Source organism: Wasmannia auropunctata, unplaced genomic scaffold, assembly GCF_000956235.1.
Source record: "Wasmannia auropunctata unplaced genomic scaffold, wasmannia.A_1.0 LD336078.1, whole genome shotgun sequence".
Lineage (NCBI taxonomy): Eukaryota > Metazoa > Arthropoda > Insecta > Hymenoptera > Formicidae > Wasmannia > Wasmannia auropunctata.
The window spans coordinates 1,677,941-1,690,565 of record NW_012026812.1 but is presented as its reverse complement, the minus strand read 5'-3'; the positions used below and the strand labels follow the sequence as shown (position 1 = coordinate 1,690,565).

Sequence of the window (12,625 nt, the reverse complement as noted above, 5' to 3'; positions counted from 1 at the left end):
ATAATGAGAATTGAGGAGGGAGACGGAGTTTGATTCGCGCGAGTGCAGATGGGTGCAGCCGAGACGAGCGTGTATCGTATAACTGTATACACTCCTCTGAGTCATCCGCTGCTGCCCCCCCGACGACGCGACGTCAGGTATCTAATACTATCGCGTGCGAGAGGAGCGATTGAACTTTTGACTTGTTTATCTCCGCGCTTGTCGCTCCGCGCACTGCAAATAAAATGTTACGGCGTACGCGAGCAGCGCGCGGCCGGGGTCGCGCCAACCGTATGCTGCCTGATCGCACGTCCCGAACTTAGGGTTTTCCCAACCTTTCCGTTTTCAGTTTGTTTTCAATTCGGACATGTGCTCGGCGACGCTGCTCCGCGGACAATGGCAATAGTCGGTAGGACCTCGCACGAGAGGATGCTGCGCGTCGAGGTAAGCCAATAGCCATACGTATAGAGTTTACAGTCGCGCTACTTCGTCGCCCAGCCTCGGCGAGCGACGAGGCATTTGTACTGTACTGGACGGAGGTGTCTCGGATTGCGATAAAAAAAATATGCTGACAGCGGAGAGTATAGCGTGTAAACGTGGGCGTTCGATCTTCTTCACCGTCAGTATACACTCGGAAACGTATCCTCGAGCAGATTGGCGTCAGTTTGTGTCCGCGGTACGCTCGTGTTCTGCCGGCAGAACCTGCCGATACATGAAGGATGAACCTCGATTAAATTCTAATTAACTTGATCGGCGATCAATTCGACCGGCAGAATCGATTTAAAGCAAACTTTTTAACTGCATATAATCCTTGGTCGTTCGCCAATCTTTCTTCCCATGTGTTAAATTAATAATTAAAATGGACATTTCTGTTTATATTGAAATTGTACAGGATGTTATTTGATAAGCTAGATTATTGAAGTTTGATCAAAGTCATAATCTGATAACAAATTGGCGGCAGAAACCACGAACAATATCAATTTATAAATGAAATATTCATTTATACAGCATGTATAAAATAATGGAGTTCTGTCTTGCTTTCGAGTGGATTCAATGTTTCAATTAGAGAATTGCGTGGACACGAAATTTGTAACAAACCCTTTGCAAAATTTGATTCAGCTATCTCAAGCTATTTGCCATAAGAAACCGGCTTGGCAGTGAACTCGTATTAATAAGTGTCCACATTTTCTTTTGTGAATTGTTGACAGTAACGCAATTAAATTATACGATCACATTGGAAACATGTATAAGATTTAGAATGTGAAGCATATGTTCTATTATAATATTTGACTAAATAATTACGAATGTTTCCATCGTATTACATTATGGCTACATGATGTCGCAATTTTTCTTGAAAGTTACACAAAATGATTGTCTCGTTTCATTCTTATAATAAACTTTACTTTCTATCTTAGACAGTATGACAAAAATTTAAATAAAGGGTTGCAAGTAAAAACATAGTGTTTACGAGCACGTAGTTACATCACTTAAAACTCGAGAGTAAAACAGTAAAATTGTTTGTCGATATTTGAGTTTAATGTAAAAAAAAATGGAAGAAATTATTATGTATATTAATGTTATTACTATCACTTGAGAATGACGCAAATCAGTAACAGTCTTTAATGAGAATGCTGTATACAATAAACACTGTTAGATTACAGAAGAGGTAAGGTTGCAGAGAAATTATAAACATACAAAAACACGACAACGTGGTACCTAACTTCATTATATGCATTATATGATGCATTCTGTAGTTTCTAAAGCTACAGGAATGAATAATAAATAATGCGATGTAACAAACAATAATTTAAAATTAAAATCTAAACATTCAACAAGGCATCCTTACCGTTGACTGTAACTCTAACGAGATGTGTAAAGTACATTACAATCCATTCTTGGCACTTCAAATCACCGTACAAATAAATTCCCTTATTACAATAATGGAAAACTCACTCAGTTTTTAATAGATGCAATAATCAAAATTAACTTCAAAAATTATAAATGATAATTTTTTTTTATACTGTTTCAGTTACTATATTAATAATATAAATTGACACAAGTATGTACATCGCAGGAGACCAGTTGAGGGATGATGCGCGGAGCGTAGATACAAAAAGTTCGCTTGATTCTGCAATTGAAAAATACAAAAGTATTATAATAAAATCGTCTTCGCCGCTTTATAATAGATTTAATCACAATTGGCGTATAGGTGAGCATCTGACATGAAATTATATAGGATTAGGCTTTCTTTATAAATTACATTTTTTAGAGCAGGTTCTCAAAGTGTAACATAATTATTTCTCTTTTATAGAACCTGAAATGAGACATTACTGGGCCGCATCTTTCTTGCTGCCAGTCGGATCGATTTTTATTCTGGCAGTGGTTGTTTTGTTAATGGTAATAACTATAAATTTATCGTAATCACGATTGTTTTCTTATCAGTGGAACGTTGAATTAAAATTTTGAAATTTCAATTATAGATATTATTCAAACGATGCCCTCATACAGTAGCCGCGATTGTTACTGCAATGCTCACTCTCATTATCATATTGACAACTATGTTAGCGCTTAATCACGATCCAGTTTATACTTAATCATTTATACAAATTAATTATATATATATTATATTGATATATATATCGTGCTACAGAAATCTCTTCCATATATACATTTATATATATTATTGATATTATATATATTGTATTTTATAAATCTTTCTCTTCCATATGTACATTGTGTGTGTAAACTGAGAGTTTATAATTTATAATACGACAGTTGTAACAAGAATTTTTATGATAATTATACATATTGAATAAATATGTGTTACCTACTACTAGCACTGTTCGTTCATCAGTTTCATTTTAATCATGTCTTCCGAAACGCGTTCTACCGTTTCCAGGTACTTCTCCAAGGTTGCATTTAATTTCTCGTAGCTCTGAAATACAAATCTCAGCGTGTATCGAGTGTTGCGGTGTTGGCAAAATATAATATCAAAAAAATACATTAATTTTCTTTACCTCTGTATGAGCCGAATCTTTACTCAAGTGCTTTAATTCACTTAACAATACTTCTATGGTATTAAGCGGCAACCAAACAGGCGGAGCGGTAGCTACTAATGGTGTTTCAAGGCCAAAATGTTCTTTACCGCTACCTAATGCCGCGTTGATATAATCTACCGCTAAGTCGCTGGCTTCCACTAGTCGACCGGTACTTAGCATGAGACGAAGAAGCTCCGACGCGTTTCGCTTCTGTAATATTTTTATTGTGAACATAATAAATAAAATTTATGAATGTAGAAATGCTATACCAATTTAGGCGAGAGTGCTTGCCTTATACGATATTAATAACCATTGCGGCAGAAAAGCTCCATCTTGCAGCAACTTTTGTGCAACGGCCTTGTGTAGTTCGCAGTTATCACTCTCTTCGTGCTTCAACATGAAATACTCTAACAGCCTCCAAGCGGTGTTCGTAATAGTTGTATTAGATATTCCTATATCTAAAGAAGAATATTTACTGTTACATATCCTTTGAAAAAAAATCATATTTCGTATAACAAAAATTATAAATACAACTATGCATACCAAATATATCATTTTGTATTAGCCAATCCCAGGCGTTTGGGTCCTCGCGTTGGCTCAATTTGATGCATTGAGAGGTCAAACTTTTCAGTACAGAGGCTTTACTAATTTTAAATTCATCGCATAAGTGCAGCGCCGTTGCGTACAGGCCAGTGCTACACAGGGTGACGATAAGCTCGGATAGTTCTGAAACATAAATATATATTTTCGATTTCAATTTAATTCATAAAAATAAATTACATAGTCAAGAGACATTTACCAGTATGTGCTACTATATGCATTTCCGAATTCACTTTCGATATTTTTAGTCTCGCGTCCGCTATATAATATTCCTTCTTGATATCGTCAAGCTCGAGTACTTCGATTTGTTTCTTTATCTTGTAATGCAACACCTCTTTTCCGTCGATGCTTCTCTTCTTTTGCGGATTCGACGAGTTCATCTCGCCAGAGACACTCTGATCGATTAAAGGCCTCACGATCCACCTGTACTTCTCGCTTACGTGATGCAAAGCGTTAATACACGCCAGTAGGCATTGCGCGTGCTTCGCTATAATCGGCGCGGAGTGAGGCTCTTGGCTCAAACGCATAGCCTGTTCGTACATCACGGATGCGGCTGTGAAAATATAATAAAAAATGTATAGCTACAACGACAGACGTACCTATGTACACTCGTACAGAACAAGAAAAACTCACCTTTCCGCATGTTTTGTTTGTTGACGTGGAAGCTGTATAGAAAATTATAATAATTGTTTTCCATAAGATCGACACTTCTGGCTCTGCCCTCCACTATTCTCTCGAGGTCCTCGTACATGTCGACATAGGGAAAAGAAATCAAATCTATCAGCAACTTCTTCTCGAACAACGTAACGACCAACTGCCGCAAGCAGTCCACTCTACGCACGGGGTCTGGATTTGCGTTCAGGCAATGGTAAGCCTCCGTGTGGTGGCCCAGACTTAAATGTTGCGTGAATATTATGGAATGAAGCGTCGGCAGATTCGGATCGTTCGCGTCGGCGCTTGTTATGGCCGCCTCGGCGATATCTATGATACAATCGGACGCGCTGTGCTCCTCGAACAATTTGATCACTTTCAGATAGTAATGAACCAGATCCTTATTTCTCGTCGTTACGTTGGAGTTGAGTAAGGCATCCACCAGAAACACGTCGGTCAATATTCCGTTGGAAGCGCGCACAAAATGATCGCACGCCTTTTGCATCTCCCCCATTTCTAGCAAGGCAACCGCTAGTATGAACTTCCTCGAGGCGCTGTTCCACTCGCACCACGGGTTCAGAAGTCTCACGTATTCCTGAACAAGCAGGAATTGACAACTGGAGAGCAGCCATTCGGGGAAGATAAAGTTCCCGGATATCGGCCATCTAATTTCGTCGTTCAAGAAAATATAGGCAATGATTCTTGAATTATTATTATTTAGACTTGACATAAAAGAATCGTTGATTTACGAAAATCGATGCCGAAAATTGTTATTAAAGGATACACGAGTTGCGCGAGAAGCGTCACATGCGTCAGCATACTGTAGTGCCAAGGTATCAGGGTCGTCGGGTCCATGTTCGCCTGGGCCATCAGAATATGAGCGTGTTTCGCACCGCTGCTATGAATAAACAGTTCTAAAAGCGAGAGAGATCGATGCTGCTTCTGTCCAACATTAATTCGCGAGTCGGCGAGCTTGAGAGTTGAAAGCCGTTGAGAACTGGATTCCCTGAAATTTCATACGTCCTTTTTAATACGCTTTCATGACGCTACTTTGCTGCTGTTTAGAACCGTTTATTTCGTGATATTTGGGAGTAAATATTTTATAATTTTATACTAAAAAACGATAAGACTCACAGTAATGATTGTGAAGTGTACGTTGCCGTCGATTCGCATATCCACGTGACGACGTAGTAAGCTTGAGTAAGTACAACGGTTCGCGGCGCCAACGACGATCTTATGGTGTGCAAGGATCTCGAATTAAACATCTCGGGACGCAGCAGTATGAGCTGCTGCAGCATCAACAGATCCCTGCAGATGGAGAATCTCAAGAGCGCTATTTGCGTTATGGTTTCCGCTACCGCGGAAATTCCCAGCTGACTGCCAAACAGATGAGTGACGTTCAACAAGAGTTTCGAACTATCGTGATCGTCCTCGAATTGCAGCTTGTTCGGCTGTCCGAGATCGTACGTTAAAGCCTCCAGCAACATGGCCATGGCTCCGGATATGTCTTTAACGTGACTCAGCTTGTGACAGAGTTCCGATTGAAAGTCAAAATCCGACAGCTGTTTTTAACACCGTATATGTTGCATGAATGAATTGCGGGGTACAAAGAAAAAAAATAGAGTGAAAATTAATTAAAAATACTCACCGCGTCGTCAGGTTCCAACATTAGTTTCGACAGCAAGTCATCGATTATGAGATCCGGACTTCTCAGATGATACAATTCTCTCTCGATCTCCGTTTTAGTCTCTTCGGACAACTGTTCCCCCAGCATGATCAGCGCCGACATTAACGTGATTAGATCTTGACAGGTGTCTTCGTCTTGCGACAGAACAGGCGTCGTCTTGAACCGTGATATGTAGGACTTATCGTTGCAAAGTACGAGATGCTCCAAAGCTTCCATGGGTCTCAGAAGCGAGAACGAGGACTTCTTCAGCAGCACAACGCCGTAAACGCTCGGCAGCAGCAGCAGGCCCACCGGGCGAGTGCCGTTGGCGTGGTACTGCACGACGCACGAGTAGAACTTCGACCAGCAACGATTAGCGATCTCGAGATAATCTTCGTCCATAATCACGTAATCCATCACCTCCGCCTGCATCTCGGCCTCCACGGCCATGCACACCCTCTCTTTCAATGCGGCCGGCGGGGGAAATGTCATTTCCGCCACTACATTGGATCTTCTGTAGATGCTCAGAGCTTTCGTGATGTCCGCCAGTGAGAACTGTCCAGGGTGAAAAATGTAATTGATGTACGCCTCCCTCGGATCCGTTCCGGGTTCGGTCACAATGTAATCCCTGTCGCGCGCCTGTTCCAAGATCGTCGTCTCCCACTCGGGATTAGTGCGGTGCGTCAGCGGCAAATGTGCGTGCGTCACCGCCACCGCGTCCATGTCCGCGGTTCTCCACACGGCCCACAATCTGGTTGGCGTGAATGCAAAGTCTACCAGATGTTGCTGCGTGAAAATAATGTAAATTCACATTACGTTCGTTTCGCAGTGAAATACGTAGAAAAAAGGCGTAAATCGATAAAAGTCATAAAGTACTCACGTCCGGCGCGTATAACGTACATAATCTAACGAACTTGAATATGCCGTTGTCCTGCACGGGCTTCAGAATGCTGAATTCGCATCCCGTGCCGAATTTTAAGAAGGTCCCGAGATACAACTCGTTATCGTTGCCCAGCGCTTTCCTCAAAACGTGGCCTTGCGCGCCTTGAGATACCATACGATTCTCGGTCGCCGCGTCCGTCACAGCCACGCACTGCGTCTTGTTGCAAGACCATATACGTATATTGCCTTCTCGGCATAACGCATACAGGTACGTATCGTTGCCGTAGCTGTGTATAACGAGAGACATAGCCACGTGGGCTTCGGTATTACGTCCTCGGAATGCAGTGGCTATACCGCTCAAAAACTTGGGCATTATCGAGTCCTGTTTCAGTTCACTCGTGTGCACGAGACCCGTCAGCGTGTCGAGCCTCAAGAGTAATATGGTGGCCGAGCTGTACGCGAGGGCGAACAACGCCTCTTCCTGCGGCAGTGTAAGCCACGACGCTGCCGCATGAGGCACTGGAGAATCTGGAAAAAAAAAAGTGAACGCTCTGATATAGTACAGTGAAAAATTAAATTTATTCTAATGTTGTGAGCATATCCTATATTTTGCAAGCTCACTTGTGGCTCCGGCATTCGAAATAATGTGAAATGTATGAGGATCTCTGGCATTTTGTACGGAGGCTTTGGTAAATATAGATTGTACACTGAGATCGGTATAAGTTCCCAATAGATTTTCCTTGAAGAAAATAAATTGTTATTAACAAAATAATCAAGACAATTCTTGGTAAAATGTGTCGTCAAAGACGCGCAATAAGATTCGTGCATACTTGACTGTGGATTTTATCCGGGTGAGAGAAGGAAAGCTTGTGAACGCTGGAAACGGTGACGATCAAGATAATAACAGAGTTGACTGTCTCGTGAATGGAGATTCCATCTAGAATCGGGGTGTCCGTAAATTTGTATCTCACTCGACAGTTGACGAGATTAATGTCCAAGCTGTGCTCGACCAATTCGAGTACATCGTGGGAAATGCGCCAGTAAATGAAGCGGTTACGAGTGAAGTATTTGGAAGAATCTTTGTACGAGTAGCCACCTGCCCTCTCTGGCACTTTTATATCTTGCAATGTACTTTGGCTTCCACCTGTAAAAATAACATTCTCATCTCTCTGTTCCTTGTTAACGGATAACAATAATATAATAATGCAACTAATTAACCGATAATAATAATGCAATTAATTTTTATCACATATTATTATCCAATTATCTACTATAAATATAGACAAAATTTTATGAAATATCAACGGCTGTAGTAGTTTAATACAATTCATTAAAGCGTAATTATTTTAAAACTACTAATTTTACTAGAAACGCAGCAAATTTGACATATACGTGTTTGACGCATACGAGTCCCGTGTGCCGCTTGATTTACGACGTGTGCGAAATCCAAATTCAATTCACGCAGAACGAGCGACGTCGAGCGTTAGACGTCGGGGAGAGAGAGAGAGAGAGAGAGGTTAGACGAGGGGTGCAAAAATGATACTTCGACCGGCGAACGTTGCGCTACGCGTTATTCCGCGAGCGTTGCACCCGCGGGTCGCAGCGGGCGCGTTCCCGCGGCGTTTTTATGTGACGTAGCGAGCGAAAATTCGGTTCGCCGGGCGGCCCCCGGGGGATCCGGGTCGGAGGGAGGTTAGAACACACGCTCACCTGTGTTCAGCGTGATCTCCTTCCATTTCTCTGGCAGAGTTTGATTCGGCACGACCTCGCGATAGCCCAACGGGAACTCTACCATGTTCCGAGATGCCTTTCAAAGAGAGACGCTGAAACGAGGAGGGTCTCCGTCGCTTTACATCACAGAAAAAAACCGCCGACGATTTTGAGCGGTTATCGAACGGTTTTTGGCGCTCCGGCCTCGTGCTCCACATGTATCATACCAAGAGGGACGCGCCCGGAGTTCCGATAGGCACTCGTTCACTGGCGCCTCCGTGTGTCAGACAGCGCGAACCAACTGTCGACTTACCGAGTCGGTAACGATCGGTAATGCAGTTACACCGACGAGATATCATGTCTATTTCTACCAACGTAGATTAGCTTTAATCCAGGTTTAACTTACTTTGTATGTTTTTCTACTTTTAAGAATTGGAAAAAGATAAAAAAAAGTAAATAAAACCGTGATTAAAGTTAATCTACATTGGTAGAAATGGACATAAAATGTCCACAATAATTATTATTATTATATAATTATCATTATTATTATATAATTATTATTATCATTATTATTATAATTTTTATAATGTCCATTTTTTTTGTGAACTTTGTTTTGATTGGTCCAATTACATTCCAATCTCAATCTCAAAAAGGGTGTCGGTCTTTAATAATATCTCGTCGGTGGCCGGCCATTTTAATAGTAATATAACCTCATCGTCCTCGTCGATGGTAGACGTAGACCGCGTAAACAGCGTCCCAATGTCGATCGCGGTCGGTCGGCTGAAATGTTGAACGATCGACCGGCGGATTCTCGTCACCTTCGAGGCACTCGGACATGGCACGCCATTCGATACATGCGAATTATGTGATCGTCGGATGGAGCGAAATGAATGAATTCAAATGAAAAACAAAAAAAAAGAAAACAAACGTGGTCGTGGTGTTACTGCCGATGATTCTCTAGCCCAGGATTTCCGTCGCCGGGACTTCGTGTGCGCGGCCTCGTGCGAGATGTAAACCCGGATTGATGGCCTGGGTCATCGCCGCGCCGTTAACGTTTACATATCGTTAACGTAATTATCTGAATTTTTCGCCGCGGCAACGATTGTTGAGAGGGGGGGAGGGGTGGGTCTCCCGAGAAGATGAACAAGAAGGCGGTCACCGCGTTCTACCTGGCGCTCAACATAGCCTTCTCGATCGTAATTGTGCTTCTGAACAAATGGCTGTACGTTCACACCCGCTTCCCGAACATCACGCTGTCCATGATACACTTCTTCATGACCTTCGTCGGCCTGATAATCTGCGAGAAGCTGGACGTCTTCTGCGTCAAGGACATCGACATCAAGGAGATGGTGCTCATCGCCATGACGTTCTGCGGCTTCGTCGTCCTGACGAATCTGAGCCTCGCCCACAACACGGTCGGGACGTATCAGGTGGCGAAGATGCTGACGACGCCCTGCGTGATAGTGATGCAAATGATATTTTATCGAAAGCGCTTCGGCGTACTCGTCAAGCTGACCCTGATACCGATCACGCTGGGAGTCGTAATCAATTTTTACTACGACATACAGTTCAACGTCATTGGTACCGTCTACGCGACGCTGGGAGTACTCGTGACGTCTCTGTATCAAGTTGTACGTGCCGCGCCTGTTGTCTCTTACTTTTGATAAATACAGAAGTCGGAATTTATGTAAGGGGAGAATTCGCACCTTGACAGAGAAGCAGAAACTAGTCAGTGCTCGCACTGGCAATCGATAGTTTCTGCTGTCTGCTTCTCTCGCTTACCAGCGTGAGTTCTGACTGGCTTCTGCTTTTCTGCCCTTCTGGCAAGGTCTGAATTCTCCCTGACAATATCTGGTGAGCAAGTGCAAGCGTGCGGTACTGATCATTTCGTCGCTTCTTTCAGATGATAAACAGAAAGCAGAAGGAGTTTCAGATGGACCCAATGCAGTTGTTGTTTTACCAAGCGCCATTATCCGCTGTTATGCTGTTGATTGTTGTCCCAATTCTGGAGCCGGTTGGCCAGACGTTCACGCACGATTGGTCGCTGTTGGACATGGTATGTTTCCAAAACAGTACAGCCTATAGAAGTTCTGAGAAACTTTTGAGATTATTGGAGATTGAGTGAATGATGGCCCTCGTCATTTTCAGGTCATGGTGATACTGTCGGGTGTGGTTGCGTTCTTTGTAAATTTAACTTCCTACTGGATCATAGGAAAGACCTCGCCTTTAACGTATCCTTGCATTAATGTCGTATTACGAGATGCCGACAAAATCGCGCTTTATGCACTTTAACAAAATACTCAGATATAATATGGTTGGACATTCCAAGTTCTGCCTGCTGCTGCTGGGCGGCTCGTTACTTTTCCACGAGATGTTAGCGATAAATCAGGTCATCGGTATAACTTTGACGTTAGTGGGAATTATATTATACGCTCATGTCAAAGTAAGTCGCAGCGTTTGTGCAACTAGCTGTCTCGTCGTGTCTCTGTACTTTGCATTTAACGGAACTCTTCTTTTTTCCCCTCAGATGAAAGACAACCAGACGTCATCGGAGTTTGAAGATAGAGAAACGAAGTCTCTGTATAAAGTATGATTCCGTTTTAGGGAAGATCGAATCGCGCGAAGGAATTGAAAAGAATAAGTCGCAGTACTTAATAATGTTTAAATTTTTGTAAGCCGCTGAAATCTACATTGCAATAAACGTTTATTTATTATTCCTGAACTTGTTCGAATGGTTCCTGTATTTTCTAAAACGAGTTATATGACAATCTTGAAGGATGATTATTATCGCTTAAATAAATTAAAGAAATTAAAAATCTAATTCTGTAATTTAATATCTTTAATTATATAATTAAATTTAATTATGTCATAATTATATCACATAATTTTAATTTAATTACGTAATTATATAATAATATATAATAAATTACATATAATAATGTATAATTAAAAATGTATAATTATATTTATTTGTAATTTATATTATAATTAAATTTGATTAAATCCTCAGCATGAACAAGAAGAGATTAGAGCTTGAATGTTAATGAATTATAATTATATTATTATCCTTTATTTCTATCTGTTAAAAACAGACTAAAAGAAGAGATTAGAGCTTGAATGTTAATGAATTATAATTATATTATTATCCTTTATTTCTATCTGTTAAAAACAGACTAAAATAGGTTGTTACAAACATAAAATTAATTTCGACGGGGTCGAAGTCAAGTTCGAGCGGGAAGCTAAATCGATGCAGTAGCGTGTGTGCAGTGCATAAATGCGTTTTAACGAAAAAGAATCGCGGCGGGGAAATTAGATATCACGAAGCAAAATGGGTCGACGTCACACCTTGGGCTGAGATAGTTGAACTGTATTGAAATTAGCGGCAACTTCAAATTAAGATTACGATTTATCGTTAGCTTTTTCCCAGGTGTATCGGACCCGATGGATGCTCCCTTAGAGTTCCTTTATATACGAAGTCGGCCTATCCGCGGCACTATCGAGAAATCATCGTCCCATGAGACATCTAGCCTTCGAAAAATGTATCAATTGCTAGACGCGGACTTTTCGACAGGCGACTCGCAATTAAAATCTATTTTCCACAGACGCAACTGTACTCTCTCTCTCTTTCTTTTTCTCTCGACTGACAATTTCTCTCAATTTCAGATATTATCTCCCAATTTCGGAGTTTATCACCTAATTTTATCGCAAATGACGTAATGTTGCTCGTTAAAGTATCCGCGAGCGGATCAATAAACGGTAGCCTGAGCTTCGGAATGTGGCGCGCAAGCTGCGCGCGTTCGATTTCCGGTTGGTGGCGTTGCTGTGACAACGCGACCGGAAGGAGAGGAGCTGCTGTATCTAACCAAACAAACACAGGCTCTAGCAGCGTGTTTGTCTCGTCGCCGGTGTGCCGTGTCTTTTTTTGCTAACAAATCGCCCGCGACCATGAAGATCGAGGAGGTGAAGAGCACCGCCAAGACCCAGAGGATCTCGGCCCACACGCACATCAAGGGGCTCGGGCTCGACGAGAGTGGGACGGCCCTTCAGAGCGCGGCCGGTCTCGTCGGACAGGAGATGGCGCGTGAGGTTAGGATTTTTT

General features: G+C 42.0%; 4 protein-coding genes across 7 annotated transcripts in view; 3 read left to right on the top strand and 1 right to left on the bottom strand.

Moving 5' to 3' along the window:
• Positions 1 to 52: 52 nt before the first annotated feature.
• LOC105448779 lies at positions 53 to 2,796 on the top strand. Of its 3 annotated transcripts, XM_011687537.1 has the most exons (5): positions 53 to 137; positions 329 to 423; positions 2,009 to 2,188; positions 2,291 to 2,376; positions 2,460 to 2,796. In XM_011687537.1, the coding sequence occupies exons 3-5, from the start codon at positions 2,041 to 2,043 to the stop codon at positions 2,571 to 2,573; spliced, it is 348 nt and encodes a 115-aa protein (XP_011685839.1). In that variant the 5' UTR covers positions 53 to 137; positions 329 to 423; positions 2,009 to 2,040; the 3' UTR covers positions 2,574 to 2,796. The 3 variants fall into 3 exon arrangements, with proteins under 3 accessions (XP_011685839.1, XP_011685838.1, XP_011685840.1); XM_011687536.1 differs by lacking the exon at positions 53 to 137 and having other exon boundaries at positions 144 to 423; XM_011687538.1 differs by lacking the exons at positions 53 to 137; positions 329 to 423 and adding an exon at positions 485 to 655.
• On the bottom strand, positions 2,020 to 8,748 carry LOC105448780 (nuclear pore complex protein Nup160 homolog). 2 transcript variants are annotated; one of them, XM_011687540.1, is made up of 14 exons: positions 8,527 to 8,748; positions 7,647 to 7,960; positions 7,438 to 7,555; positions 6,815 to 7,344; positions 5,917 to 6,720; positions 5,403 to 5,830; positions 5,053 to 5,274; positions 4,251 to 4,933; positions 3,817 to 4,170; positions 3,561 to 3,743; positions 3,309 to 3,475; positions 2,997 to 3,227; positions 2,807 to 2,914; positions 2,020 to 2,107 (listed from the first exon to the last, which is right to left on the bottom strand). In XM_011687540.1, the coding sequence occupies exons 1-13, from the start codon at positions 8,609 to 8,611 to the stop codon at positions 2,813 to 2,815; spliced, it is 4,221 nt and encodes a 1,406-aa protein (XP_011685842.1). In that variant the 5' UTR covers positions 8,612 to 8,748; the 3' UTR covers positions 2,020 to 2,107; positions 2,807 to 2,812. The 2 variants fall into 2 exon arrangements, with proteins under 2 accessions (XP_011685842.1, XP_011685841.1); XM_011687539.1 differs by having other exon boundaries at positions 2,811 to 2,914.
• A 454-nt stretch (positions 8,749 to 9,202) lies between these two features.
• LOC105448774 (solute carrier family 35 member E3-like) lies at positions 9,203 to 11,248 on the top strand. Its single transcript, XM_011687532.1, has 5 exons — positions 9,203 to 10,157; positions 10,430 to 10,582; positions 10,675 to 10,757; positions 10,831 to 10,969; positions 11,054 to 11,248. The coding sequence occupies exons 1-5, from the start codon at positions 9,666 to 9,668 to the stop codon at positions 11,117 to 11,119; spliced, it is 933 nt and encodes a 310-aa protein (XP_011685834.1). The 5' UTR covers positions 9,203 to 9,665; the 3' UTR covers positions 11,120 to 11,248.
• Positions 11,249 to 12,383: 1,135 nt separating this feature from the next.
• The window catches only part of LOC105448773 (ruvB-like 1), a 2,879-nt gene continuing 2,637 nt past the window's right edge, over positions 12,384 to 12,625 (top strand). The window contains exon 1 of the mRNA XM_011687529.1: positions 12,384 to 12,612. Coding sequence (XP_011685831.1) covers positions 12,472 to 12,612 — 141 coding nt within the window. The 5' untranslated portion in view covers positions 12,384 to 12,471. The remainder of the gene's footprint in view (positions 12,613 to 12,625) is intronic.

Coding starts and splice junctions, on each gene's coding strand:
- LOC105448779 (XM_011687537.1), top strand. CDS start 2,041: ATGTACATCGCAGGAGACCAGTTGAGGGATGATGCGCGGAGCGTAGAT. Junction 2,189..2,290: donor TAATCACAATTGGCGTATAG/GTGAGCATCTGA, acceptor TCTCTTTTATAG/AACCTGAAATGAGACATTAC. Junction 2,377..2,459: donor CAGTGGTTGTTTTGTTAATG/GTAATAACTATA, acceptor TTTCAATTATAG/ATATTATTCAAACGATGCCC.
- LOC105448780 (XM_011687540.1), bottom strand. CDS start 8,611: ATGGTAGAGTTCCCGTTGGGCTATCGCGAGGTCGTGCCGAATCAAACT. Junction 6,721..6,814: donor GTACGTTATACGCGCCGGAC/GTGAGTACTTTA, acceptor ATTTTCACGCAG/CAACATCTGGTAGACTTTGC. Junction 3,744..3,816: donor GCATATAGTAGCACATACTG/GTAAATGTCTCT, acceptor TTTATGTTTCAG/AACTATCCGAGCTTATCGTC.
- LOC105448774 (XM_011687532.1), top strand. CDS start 9,666: ATGAACAAGAAGGCGGTCACCGCGTTCTACCTGGCGCTCAACATAGCC. Junction 10,758..10,830: donor GGAAAGACCTCGCCTTTAAC/GTATCCTTGCAT, acceptor CAAAATACTCAG/ATATAATATGGTTGGACATT. Junction 10,970..11,053: donor TATTATACGCTCATGTCAAA/GTAAGTCGCAGC, acceptor TTTTCCCCTCAG/ATGAAAGACAACCAGACGTC.